General features: G+C 31.1%; 1 protein-coding gene across 3 annotated transcripts in view; it reads left to right on the forward strand.

The window, feature by feature from the left end:
- LOC149070045 (sodium- and chloride-dependent glycine transporter 1-like) overlaps positions 1–14,727 on the forward strand; it is a 52,995-nt gene that overhangs the window by 26,563 nt on the left and 11,705 nt on the right. For all 3 annotated transcript variants that reach the window (XM_089250232.1, XM_089250234.1, XM_089250235.1), the window contains exons 7-11: positions 1,208–1,311; positions 1,426–1,550; positions 2,673–2,785; positions 11,251–11,382; positions 14,549–14,648. In XM_089250232.1, the coding sequence (XP_089106358.1) occupies positions 1,208–1,311; positions 1,426–1,550; positions 2,673–2,785; positions 11,251–11,382; positions 14,549–14,648 (574 nt within the window). The remainder of the gene's footprint in view (positions 1–1,207; positions 1,312–1,425; positions 1,551–2,672; positions 2,786–11,250; positions 11,383–14,548; positions 14,649–14,727) is intronic.

Below are 14,727 nucleotides of genomic sequence, written 5' to 3' on the forward strand. Positions count from 1 at the left end.
TTTATGAATGTATGTACAGTAGGACTTCAGTTAACAAACTTAATTCATTCTGCCAACATGCTCGTTATCCGAATCACTTTCCTGTAGGAAATAATGGTAATTAATAATTCATTCCACAATTTGTCATTCTCTTGAAAATGACTAACAAAAATGGCATTCAATCAATAATTAAATAATAACTATATAAAATGCAATAAATATATATATATATATATATATATATATATATATATATATATATACACATACATACATACAACACCATAAATAAACATACAATATGATAATGTTTAAAAATTAACTTTGTTTAAAGAGGGAGAGGAGGCTTATCGTTTAGGGCAATTTACTGACTCGCTGTTGTTTGCAAACTTATTCTTTTTGCATGACTTTCAAAAAGAACCTTATCCAATGACATTTGATTTTGCCTCTTTTGTAGCATTTTTGAGAAATGGTAAATTGCAGTGTTCATTGGAGAAATTGCACATTGCTAATGCTTTATTTGGGTGGTTCTTTTCTAGAGTTTTGAACTGATTACCACATATTCTACACATCTCTCTAATCTCATTTTATGTGAGGGGACTCCTTACTTTTCTTCAGATGAGATACCGTCCATGAACTCTTGCTGGTGGGTGCAAAAGAGACCCATAACGTCATCTACCGCCAACTTCTAGACATTTTTCACCATTATTTCATGAACCCCATCCTTATGCATCTCCAGTTGGTCTTCCCCAAGCACAAAATCTCTTCCACAAGTAGTGGTTCTTGTTCATGAGCTAGCCCCTTAAAATAACATTCAATAATGCAATCAAGTTTTTTTCCAAGCAGAATTTAAAAAAAACTTCAGGTGCACATACGCATCGCTGTTATGTTACATCTAGTTTTATATTGTAAATATTCACACTCACACAAGTGTTACATTTCCAACTGAGACACACATACTGGAGACTGTAGGGAAGAATATTACCCCAAATTCCATAACGTGTGTGTGCGAAAGCAAAATACCATCAGCTCTGTTGTGATAACGTGAAAATATACATTTTGCTCGTTATGTGAATTGCTCATTAACCGAAGTTCCCCTATATTTTTCTTTCAACATTTGAAAACCTTTTAATTTATGATATAAATTTGTAATTTTTTCCAGGTGTAAATCCTCTGATATCTGCTAAAAAAAGAATATTTCATAAAAATGACTATTTCACTTTTCCAGGTATGGGGAAATGCAGCAACACAAATATTTTATTCTGTTGGTGCAGCATGGGGTGCTATTTTGACCATGGCTAGCTACAACAAATTTAGCAACAATGTTTATAGGTGAGTCAATTTTTTTCTGGAGTTTTTATGCTTCTCTTTTAGGAAAGTGTAACAATGTATAAAGTAGAACCACCCTGATGTTTATACCATACCATTATTTTCATCTAATTGCAGAGATTCTTTGCTGATACCTTTAATCAACTGTGCGACGAGTATCTTTGCAGGATTTGTGGTCTTTTCTATTCTTGGTTTTATGGCATATGAAACTGGGAAATCAATTGAAGAAGTTGTCTCTGAAGGTTAGAATTTCATTTTGTAATCATTCATGAAGTTTGAATACACAATTTATACTGACAAGCTGAAAATTCTAAGAATGTATGGCTATGCTCTGAGGGATGCGGGAGTCCACCTGCCCATAAAATTTTTTTCATCTAGTTCCCACAGTGTGTAAATGTTGTAATGTGTGTAAATTATGTTGACTGTCTCTTGAGGTATCTGAAAATTGTTTAAATCACTTATTCATCTGCATGAAGTTTAGTCATCTTAGATAATCTTTCATAGAGTCAAAAGAATTGAAATCCCAGTTGATAGTAAAAGTTGCAAGTTGTGTGTTACAGTATTCCTAACCATACTGCCAATGTTTTTGTGACTGTACAAAGTTTGGAATTATGTTGCAGAATCTGTAACAGTATAATCATAAAGGTTTGAAAACATAGTTGCACATTGGTTTTTAATGGTTTTTCAAATATTGGCAAGCAGTAGAGAGTAACTAATTTGAAAAAAATAACCCAGGATTGAAAAGGCTTATGTTGTTCAAACACTGAATAATATTTACTTAATACTACTTAATTATAATACTACTTAACCATGCATGCACCTCGTGAACAATCTTTTGGGGAATTTTTAATAAATTGGTACATGCCAGAATGTATATTTTGAGTGTATGTGTGTGGCCTTCAAGTAATTATGGTGTCAGAGTTCTGCAGATTTCATGTTCCATTGAGCTGTCATCGTGGCATCAGAAAGCAGATATTTGCAACTTCTGACATTTTTAGTTTTCTTCCAGATATATACACTCAATAACTTTTGTGCTCAAGTTATTGAAACAAAGTTTTAATATAACTTTGATGCATTATATAATTAAAACATTTTTTTTTTATGGTGGGGGAACAACTAGAATATATTTATCACAATTATTTTGTTGACTGTTTCTTTGGCATATGTGAATTTTTTTTGGCTGGTAAAATTTTGGTTCATTGTCATTTTTTTATGCATGTATGAAAAATGAAATTTATAATTAAAAAATGAAGTTTATTTTATTTTTAATTTTTAATACTGGTTTTATCAGTTCTTGGATAATTTTAATTTTTTTGCATTTTGATTTATTTTGCACTTGTATATGAGGCATAATACTTTTACAGGTCCAGGACTTGCATTTATTGTTTATCCTGAGGTGGTCGCTAGACTGCCTTTTGCGCCTGTATGGGCGTTTTTGTTTTTCTTCATGCTGTTTGCTATTGGTTTGGATAGTCAGGTAAAACATTTTTTCTAATTGGACTATTTTAAGTGTTTCGAGTCCTGTCAATAAGCCAACTTTTCTTTCTGAGGATGTCTTGCAGATTAAAAATAAATTATGTAAAAGACATGTTAAGGGGAAAAACTTCTGCATTATTATCCTACTGTAATTTTTGGAGAAAAAAAAATTATAATTTCAAGGAGTCTTTGTCAGACCTTTATCAAAGTTAGATGAAAATTTCTCTTAATTTGGACTTGCAGTTATATGACATACCTCACCTGTAGAAAAGTGAGTTTTTACTGATTTTGTATGAAAGTATTACAATTGTATGTCAGCATAGATGCCAAATTCTTTTCTTAGGGTGGAAAGATAGGTTATATCAACTGTTCTTCTACAAAACTTAAAGCACTTCACTCAAAAACTAAAACATCTCTCAGAAATTGGCATTTATGCACATATTTAAAACATGCCAACTGTCTTCCTTGTAGAAGATAGTCTAACTAGTGTTTCTATGCTTGCATTCCATCAGTGCTAAAAATTTTAATACCTTTTCTTCTAACAACATTGTCTTAGAGTTAAGAATATACTGATGGTATGTGAAATACTTCAGAAACATGATAAACTTCATACATTCATAAAAAAAATAAGATTACTTCATAAAATTGTAGTATGCGTTACTAACTTCTAAAACAGTTAATAATATTTGAATAGTGGAAAATTACCTCTTATGAATGTATGAAATCAGTGCCATATTAACTGTTTGCCAATTATCAGAAATTTTTCAATATTTTACTTGAAGATATAAGCAAGACATCATCTGACTAAAAGTAGGCTGTGCCAACATGTCTCAGGTCACACTAACGGTGTTACGATGGCCCTTCTTTACATTGTGCCTCTTTATAATGCACATGCATATATTTTGTGCCTTTTTATTAGAATCACTATTGAAAATGTAGCCTATATATTAGAACCTAGATAATGTTCTCGGTTTTACTGCACTCCCAGTATATCACGCTTTTTCTTTGTCTCCCAACATGCATGATATAATGAAGGGTTATTGCATATAATAAGATTAAAAAAAGTTTTGACTTTTGTAAAAACTAATCAAGGTGATCTTAGTGTGACCTGTGTTTGATTGTCTGGAACATGCTTTTCCATGTATACTTGTTGCATTTTATGAGTGAATATGGAAGTATGAATGGGGAAAATGGTGATCGGCATATTTTTACGAAGTCTTTCAAAATGACTTTCTTAGGTCATATTTATGACCAATATCAGTGGATTGTAGCTTAGCTACAAATTATCACAAAACAATGGCTCAAGAAATTATCTTCATTTGGAGGCAATGTTGTAAATATGTGGTAATGTTTTGATTCAAACATTAAAAAAATATATCTACACAAGTGGATTTTTGAAAGGCTTCTGTTCTTATTTAGTTAGCATGTTCCAGAGCAATGTCATATTTTCATATCAGTTTATGTGCTGTTTTGATGATAAACCGCTCATGCCTCAACTAAATTTTTTAAGCAAAACTTTATTGTAAAAGGGAGGTAAATAACTAAAACAATTTTATAAACAAATCTTGTTCCCACTATGATATATTGTAGGAGAGCTTTATATATATTTCAGGTATTATGTAAACTTATTTAAAAGTTATCAGAAACATGATCAATTAGAAAAACTTTGAAGAATAAAAATCAATATTCTGAAGTTCAAATCCTAAAATAGGGGGAAAATATACATTCTGCATATCTTTAGATTATTTCGAGACATCAGTTAAGTGGGTTCATAATATAATTGACAAGTATCTTTCATTTTTGTTAAAATTGAACTTCTGGGGGTTTTTTCCAGGTGGAAATTTTTGGATACATTTGTAAATTTTTATTCTTATAAAATCAAATACATAAGTTTTTATTTTTCATAGTAAGTTTTCAAAACTATTCAATTTAACTTGATGAAAAATAGATATTAAATACCTGTCCGTACCCCCAACCCTTCCAAAGTTGTGATCCATCCTTATTTCATGCAAAGCAAAATGAATTGATTTTTTCTCCGTTTAATATATAAATATACATAGTTAAGTAAAATTCATAATAGGACATGAGCTGTTTAATTTTTGTTGAATAAAATTCTATTTTTTGTGAAATGTATTTATTTTGTTTTATGTTTGCCATGGAATGCAAGGATTTTTTCTCATGGGGGAAAAAACTGAATTCCAACTTGGAAAACCTATGCATTTTTCAATGGCAAACTTTCAAGTCCTCTGCCTGTAACGATATCAATGATTTTGTTTGGTTTTTGCCTTTTCAGCAGATTATGCTCTACTACCAAAGGACCCAAATCAACTGTGTTCTCCAGTCATTTTCTACTAGTGGTAAACTTACCTCGAGAATTCTACAATTCTTGAGTTTGTCATGTTTGACACCTTAAAGTCTTAAACAGAGTTTGTGTTTACTGTAGAATATATTTGAGGATTATTGCTTTATGACTGGAAAGCACAGTTATCTTAAGACGAAGGGGGCGAAATCGGTTCTCTAACAGGGCCAGAGCTACACCTGCTGATTCTGCTGCTGCAGCTCAAGAGGTATCTTTTAGCTCTGTAGAAATGGTAATATAAAGAAAAAAATACTGGCTGCTCATCTTGTGTTTTTGGCTAATATTTGTGTCACTAACATGTGACCTTTAATTTGAAAACAGATCAGAAAGGGGAAGAAAAGTAAAACATGTGTCTGTGATATAACGGATTGTGTATTCTGTTTTGTAAAATTTAATTGATTTTTGATGGCAGTCAGTTGTTTTGAAGAAGGGGTTTTATGCATTCTTGCATATATGTATTAATTCTATTTATACGAACCTTCATTTAGGAAAAGGGTATATATTCTCAGGCTCAAATTGTGCTATGAGGAAGGGAAGAAAGGAAAATAAAATTTAATCCCTTAATATGTATTAAAAAGGTTATTAAAAATGGGTTTTATAATCGTAACATCTAAGATCTGGGGATACATTGGAAACTGGGACTTTGCTCAACAAGCACAAATTTTAATTGTTGCAAAAGGTTCTGTGTTTTGGGAAGAGTAAGGATTTGCACTGCGAATAAATTATAAGCTTTATTGATACCAGATTTCTAAAAAATTGCAGTCTGAGCAATTAGATACTCTAGCTGCTTTGCAGCCCCTTTCAAAAGCTCTGCTCCTCCTGAGGTATTTCTTTTATTCTTTCACAAGTCATTCTTTCTGATGAATTCTATTTTATTATGTCCAGTTTTTTTACTCCTCGGTTTAATGAATGGATTTTTAATGATTAGCAATTTTAAAATGCATTTTTAATATTAATGAATTGAATGAGCAACTCTTCAGATTGCAAACTAATTTTTAAATTTTATCAGATTTTAATTAAATTTTTACCTGTTTAGAAGGTGCTGGGTAAATACACAATGCTGATTAAAAAATGTTACTGAATTTTTTGAAGAAATTTGATAACAGTTTTATGCATGAAATACCTCTAATATAATACAGTGGTACTTGTCTCTTTAAAATTATTAATTTTATATATAATTATTTTCATCAACTGTTGTATACCAAAATAAAATATTTATTGATAACATTTTCACTTCTTGCTTGATATATCTGCCAATAAAATGATAGTCAAAAAATAGTTTTCAATTTGTTAATAACCTTTTTTGATAAATTAGTGACCAGTTTATACAGTTTAAATTGTATTTCTGATATAATTTAAAATAGATATCATCAGAAAGATTGCTCATCAAATGTTTTGTGTAAAATCATGTGACTATTTCTGTGAAGTGTCATTCTTTCATGGTGTTTGATATTGTCAATTTCATATCTAAGAATATTCAGAACATTGTTGAAAGCTTGTTTTCTGTGCAACTGTTTTGGAATTTACATGAAAGGAACATGTATTTTGATTATCTGTATAAAGATGCTGGAATACATATTTCTAAAATCTAATACCCGTGTGTGCGTGAACATGCATCAAGTCCTACAACTAAATAAACAACTAACTTGATACAATAACTAACTTTGCCAAATTCAAATCCTATTTGCCAAATCTATTTTACAGAGACTGAATACAATTACTTTTTTAAAATTTGGCAAAGAGTTGAGGTGGTTCAGAAAAATCTACATATAAATAATATCTTAAAATTTTGCATCTGAGTGTACTTAATTTATTCATTAAAAGTTCAGTAGTTACAACTGAAAGCATTAGTAAAAATTAAAGAAATAATTTATCAAACTTTAGTTTATCATTTTTTTATTTTAAAATTTGTAATGCTTTACTGGTCTTCCATATCAAAATAAACTTTTAAATGCCAATCACATGCAGCTAGGTTAATTTTTTTTTAAAGCTCAGCAGATTCTAATTAATCAGTCACCATTTCTGCTTCCTTTCAACAATCTTCACAAAGAATTCATAAATTTTTTTTGGCCATCCCCTAAGTACATGAAACTTACTTACCTGAGCTTTTCCCGTAACTATTATTTAACAGTACTTTCACATGGCTGTACACGCTTTCATAACTATTTATTTAACAACATATATATAGTCAAGTAAAGTTTAATTCCTACTAATCTCTGTGTAGGTAGAAACATTATTCTCTGCCCGGAAGATGTTCTTTGCAATGTTTACAACACCCTGGGAGTCACAAGACAACATAAAATTTGAGAACCACTGATCTATAACATTCTTAAAATTATTCACTTAAAAAAAATTAAGTTCAACTAGAAACTGTTGATCATTCATATGCAATATACAACTAGAACTTCTGATAATTCATATGCAATATACAACTAGAACTTCTGATAATTCATATGCAATGTACAACTACAACTTCTGTGTGTTTGTGGGGGCGGTTTCCTCTCAAAATTTGTGGCCCATTGAAATTACTGTCTGGGGCATTAGCTCTTTTTTCCTTCCACTAGTTTGAGCCTTCTATAAATGACTAAGTTGTTGAACTTTATTGCTATTCTTTTTGTCTTTGTAAACAAGCTTTCAAACTTTGTTCTCAAATTTGTATTTTCACCAGATGCCTTGAATATAATGCTGAATGTGTGTAATAAATTTCTTTAATTTCTTGTTTCTGAAAGTCTTTTTAAAAAATGTCTTTTCCAACTATTTTAGTTCTAAAGTTTAGATATATTTCCATAATGAAAGTAAAATTACTTATATAGTATATTAATTTTTCAGCTAAGCCATATGTATACAATAAACTTATGCGCATGAAATCAAAATCTATATATGCTAGTAACTATCAATTTCATAATTTATAATGATTATATATTAAGCTGAGACTTAATTTAATCTTCAGTTCCAACTCATTGTCGTCAATTGTAATGAAAATTTCAAAATTATAATCATTTGTACATTTAATTTAGTCAAATTTTTTCCAATGAGTTGGATTTGCATCACTCTAATTTAGATTGAAAAGTTTTTGAAGTTATTTATTGAATTTAAGTTTAAATAAGCTGTGGTAGCTTATTAATTGTATGTATTAAAATTAATTCTATGTATTAAAATTAATTCTGGCTATATATACACACACTTAGACAAAACATAATAAACAAAATATCAATTTTTATTTTATGAATCCCATCACATAGGCCTGCAAATTTAAAGTTATGAAAGTTGTCTGAAATCTATAAATTGTTCCCGATGTAATTAAGTCAAAAAATTCAGAGTAATCTGTAATGCGTACTGGTAGTTAGATTTCCTTGTATATTTTTCATATCTTGACATGCCTTATCTCTACAAATAAAATAGGTGCCCACGCAATTTTATCTTCATTCTGATACCTGCATAAGCTAACTGCTGTTGTGTCAGATTCTCCAGAATATATATTTTTACAATATATTTTCCTGTATTTAATCTCTTGGTGGTTATGTTGGGGGAAAAAAACCCATCAGAGTTTCTTAACGCAGATTACGTATTGCTGTGCAGCTTTTTTCTTTCGAGTACTAATATTTAAAATTTCTATAAAAGTATTTTTTAAAAATTTGTAGATGTGAGTGGAAAAATTAATTTTTCTTTCAATGGCATAACTTTTTAGAACCCTTAGTATTCCATCACTGATGGATGAAATTTTTAGATGTAGATTACTCTGTTACGGACTGTATAATTTGAGTTTATCTTTTTATTGATATAGGCCTAATAATGTACAACAACCACCAGTATGTTCAATTTAAGTAATGATTGAAAAGATAAAATCAGATGAAAATTCCATCAGCCACCAGTTTTTGTGAATTTGTCACCTAAAAGTCTATAAGAATTAACTACTCTGACAACTTTTCTTTTGCAAGCCTGTGCCTTTATTTCCATTAAGAAAATTTACTTTTAATTTTCAAGGGGAAAACTTTCAAAGTAACAATCTAAATTTTTCCTAAAACTTTATGTATACTTGTGAGGACATAAGTCATTGTGTAAATCTTTCTATCTGTCATATGTTAATTAGTATGTTGTGATAGTTGTATGAAATTTGAATGCTCAATCTGAGTGATGGTGTAGCTGTATAAGTTGATTCACTGTCAAGATTATAAAATTTTGAGTGAATTAATTTTATTTTTTTCATGTTATAAAAGTGATTTTGTTATATTTTTCCCTGTTTTCATTAAATGTAGTAGTTTATAGAAGTCGTATGTGGCACTCATGAAGTGTTGCTTGCGGATATAATGAAATTCTCTTTTGCCTCTGTATTTTTATAATAATAGTATTAGGTTTCTGTGTGCCTTCAAGAGCAAAACACGGGAACTACTTCAACCTGCCAAGAGATGAGAGCACACCCACATAGTAACAGTGTAACTTCTTTGCGCACTATTTTTTTTTCTCCTGATTTTTTATGTTAAATTTTTTTTTATTCACAAGCATAGTCTTATGTTACAATTCAATTTATTTTCTGGTTGAGTGATTCCTTTTTAAAGCAGTTTAGCATTTTAAGAAAAGGTATAATAAATTTGGAATATTAAGATGGAATTCCAATGCCAAAGTCATTACAACTAGGAAGTTTTACTGTTCCAAAAAATCTGATTATTTTTTCTTTCTGATATCTATTGGCATATGCAGGTGGTTTATCAATTCAATGTTTCGTAACCAGGTGAAGATACAGAGGAATGTGTCAGGAGAGGCGAGTAATTGTGTAAGTCGGTAGGATCGTCTATTTTACAAAACAGGTTAATTTTTCTACATTACATAGTATCTGGCTCTCTGGAGGGATGATCACCCTCTCTCTGAATCTGAGCCTGCTCATAACACGATATAATTTGTGCAACTTCGCAAGACTAATGTGTACATTCTAGTCATTTTTTACATGAGCAATTTTCCTCAGTGTTGAGGCTGTCTTTCAAGTGGATTATTCTAATCATTTCTATCGTACCCCTGAGTTGCTTCTATAGATTTTTTTTTTACTTGAGTGGCATGACTTTCATGAAATTGATTTCAAATTATGGATGTTGTTAGAAATGAGAGATGTTCTCAAATCTATCCATTATCTTATTACATGGTTGACCATCAAAAACCTTTGAATGACATTATTATGACTTTGATTATGGGTGTAACATGCCATCCAGAAAAGTGAAAAATAAAATTTTTCTGTTTTCAGCAACTTAGCTGGGCATCACCTATGTGGTGATGTCAGTGGTTATTTCTCTGCCTGAGATATTCTTAGTCAGTGCAACACACTTTATTATTGCGGATAAGAGTCTGTTATTTATGCATATAAGGTTTGAAAACTTCACGAACGCATTATAGAAGAGAGGACCAGAGCCACGAGTGTCTTTAGATATATTCCTAGTTGTAAAAACTGCTTGAACCTTTGGAATGTCCTTCATATGATGTGCAACTGTTTGATTATTGCATCTGAAGTTGTAATATTTAATAGGCTTGCTTTATCATTTATTCTAAAAAGAGTAGCAAGGCTAATAACTTTATTTATCAAATGTTCAAGAATTCAACATGATTCTTGGAATAACAAATCTTTGTAAATTTATAACCTGTAATGAATGAAAAACTGCTTTGATTAGCTTCATTGGTTTATTTTTGATAGCAGAAAATAAACTTATCATAAGGTTTTGTTTTCATGGAATTACTTATTACTGTAGATGTTTCATTTGGACATTTTTTGTTGTCATATTGTATTCAATAAGCTGAGCAACGTGAATTATGAGCAATAGCTGGAAAACAGCTTTGCATGCATATGCTGTTGTGGTTGGTGGCTTTTCCTCCCAAGTTGCACTTTTGTTTTAGAATTTTTTTCTTGTTACCTGCTCACACAGCAATTGCAGCCAGGAAAAAAAATGCTTTTATTACCATATAAATGACTAGCCAAATTTAGAGCTAAAATAAAATTTACAAACTGACCACAACATGATTTATTTTTCAAAGGCTCTTTTATGCTGTTTTTGACATGTCACATGTATGAACGTTATTCATGACATCAAATAACATTGGCTTGTTTTTTTCTTTTCTCTTTGCAGTTTGGAATGTTTGAGACAGCAGTCAGTGCTTTTGTTGACGAGTTTCCAGAGGTGTTGCAGAAAAGAAAGCTTGCATTCACAGCATTTCTGTGCTGTTTGCTGTTTGTCTTGGGTTTGCCATGTGTCACAGAAGTATGTATTTCTGAATAGGTTGCAAAATAGTAACAAAGTTCACTTTTTTTTCCCAAACAAATACAGTAGAATCTGCTGAATTGACCACCTCTAAGTCGGAACATTTTTCAGGAAACTGAAAATAGCCTGTCATAACTCGAGACCAAGCCGTCTTAACTTGAGCAACTTGCCTCTCTTGTGTTTATATATATATATATATGCATGCTGGACAGTGCCTCCATCATTTCAATTTTCATTTCATCCATATTGGCAAAACTTTTCTATCGGGTCCCTCTTCATGCATGGGAATAAAGTCACATGGATTTAAATCAGGTAAATAAGCTGAGTGGGACGCGGGTGATATTGTTTCTTGTTAAAAATTGGCATACCGTGAGGGCTGTGGAAAACATTGTTATGATGGAAAAATGAGTTGCCCATCTCTCACAAATTGGGCCTTTTTCTTTCGGCTTACTGATGTGTAATTTTCTCAACATCTCCAAGTAGAAAGCCCAGTTAATAGTCTGACTTTCTGACAAAGATAGAAATTCCTTATGCAATAGAACCACGTACTACAGATGCTCTGTTTACTGTAAGGTGATTCCGGTTATTTTTGGATATGCCTCTGTATGTTGACTACCCATATGCTTATTAACATACAGAATGATACAAAATCTACTTAAGTTGAGCTCGCTATCATAGGTTGTTCTAGGGCGGTAACAGTTGAATCGGATACAAAAATAAATGCAACTAAAATTAGATAAGGCGGCTTGATCCATAAAGAAATACAGTCGACATTCATTATAATGACTGTCTGTCATAATGATCCTTCCATTATATAGACTGTTACAACAGGTCTCAATTGTTCTATTTTTAGTGTTATTTTCTATCCAATTTAATGACCGATAAATGCCATTCCATCCGACAGCCGAACTTGGCTCAGCCTTTTGTTTTTTTGCAAAAAGGCAGACAAAATCTGTCATTGAGTGTTTCACCATGACCTTTGATCAGGGTTAGCAGGATTTTGACACATGCCAGTTTTTGACGGTTTAAACTGTTGCACCACACCTTAAATATTGCTTTCCAATATAAAAATTCCTGTTGAAAATACATTTATTGCATGTAATGTTTAAAGTAACTATCTTATACAAAGAATAAATAGTTAATGTGATTCTCTAAAATAATTTTCTGCTCTCTACAGAATTATTTTGGACAATATATTTTTTCTGTGTAAAATATACAATTTGAAAAGAGCATAGCATAAAAGCTGAAGGAAAAACTATGGAACTATTTGACATTCTTTAATTCAATATGATTCTCAACCTTCAAAAATTTCTTCAACTGCTTATATATGTGTATTGATAGAAACTATCTGCTGTACTCTTTTCATAACAGATAGGCGTTTAAAAAGTTCTTTACGCCATATATGTAATGTGGGTTTCTGCTATTAAATTTTCTGATATTTAAATTGATACCTTTATTGTGCATAACATTAGAATATATCTAGCAATCAAAATACTAAATTGTCGGACTAAAATTTCTTTTAATTCAGCAGTGCTAATTGCGTGTGACACTTGAGAAAAGCTCCTATAACTTGTTCTAAGTTCAAAAGTAAGAATGATAACATTGACAGCAAGTTTTTACTGTTCTAATACTGAGTAAGTTTCTGAGGTCAAAAACCTAACCCTCTGTGATCTCTTATCACACATATTTTGAATAAACAGCTCTATTTCACTTAGTAAATTGAACACAAGTAATCAGTAGTTAAATTATCTGCTCTGGACTCCTCCTGTCGAAAAATTCAAAATTGCAAATTATAATTACTATTTTGTTTTAATTGTAATAAATTAGTGTTTAAAAATTAAATGTAATATACAAAAAAGTGAGTTGCTCATCATATTACCAACCTATTGTGTGTCCAAAATACTATCTAAAAGCATTCATGTGTAGGTTTTTGATGGTTTAAACTAGATTTTTGCACTTGTCATGTCTGAAACCCAACCCTGCCTTTGAGGCTTGGAGAAGAAAAGGTAAAGTGTTGTCACTTCTATAGAAAAACCTGTAGTTAAGTGGCGCCCTCACTGGAAACAGCGATTGTTTCATAGCAAGGTGGACTGCACTCACTTGAGTCGACTGGCTGACATTGATGTTTCTTCCTCCTGCTTACCATTGTTTTATTTTCTCACATGCCAGCTCACTCCCATTTCCCACGCAGTTGATGTTTTGAAATTTTACTTAATTTCTCAATAGTAGAATATGCAGGTAATGAATCAATTTTCATTCTGAAAATTATTCATTACAATGATCCCAGTTGATAACAAAAAACTTCAAATGTGCCTAATCACTTTACGATCAAGAACGTAACATTGTCAAAAAGCCAGTGGAATAAATTAAAATAAGTTCTATTTTCCTTTTCATCATCACAAAACTTTGTTGTAACCTTATAATTTTTTTTCCTATTTGTTTTTTCTGTACCCCGGTAGTGATTTTTTTCCCACATATGCTGTATATCTTTCTACTATGTACATATAAGAGTGAAAGAACGGGTTGGGTGTGGGTGGAAACAGAAATCTACTTTGTATATACCTACTCTTTTATGTTTTACTTTCATTTGTTTTTTCCTGTCTACTTTTTTTTCTTTTTTTAAGGTGTGGCTAGATTAGGACAAAATTACCATATTTATCGTCGATTTGTAAAATAGAGATCTGAATTTTTTGCCAATCACTTGTAAACTAAGAGGTTAATACAAGCATTTTTCAAAAATATTTTTAGATCGGTATTCAATTGCATTTTAAACTTCACATTTTTTAACAAGTGAACTGGGCTGTACATTGGTGCATATTTACGTTACATGTTTTTTGAAACTCTGGGATTAACATTCTTCTTAGAATTAGAAACCTTTTTATAATGGAGTATCTTATTTCGCTAAGAAACGGTGAAGTATGGTGTGGGGCCCTCTAAAATCTGGTGTGTAACCAATATCCTTTTATATGCATTAATTGAAGAGCAGCTAGAATTAGCATTATATTATATACAAGTTCAGATATATAGCTTAATGTTACTTTTATTGATTCTTGAATTATTATTCTTTCATGGGTGTAACAAGCAAAATGTGCTTGAATTTTTGTCTTTTCACGTTAACCAAGTTGGCTGTTCATATCTTACAAAAACAAAATTTATTCAATTGCAGGGAGGAATGTATGTTCTGCAGCTGATGGATTATTACAGTGCTTCATTTTCTCTTATGATCATTTCCCTTTTTGAAATTATTGCTATTGCCTGGATATATGGTAAGTGTATGAGAAGAAACAGGCTGATTAACAGTTTTGCTGTTTTTGGGCTATACAAATGTTTTTACTTTTCTCTCAT

This window comes from Pholcus phalangioides, unplaced genomic scaffold (genome assembly GCF_987345545.1).
Source record: "Pholcus phalangioides strain wild (caught in Gottingen) unplaced genomic scaffold, Ppha-v1.0 ptg000022l_1, whole genome shotgun sequence".
In the NCBI taxonomy this organism is placed as follows: domain Eukaryota; kingdom Metazoa; phylum Arthropoda; class Arachnida; order Araneae; family Pholcidae; genus Pholcus; species Pholcus phalangioides.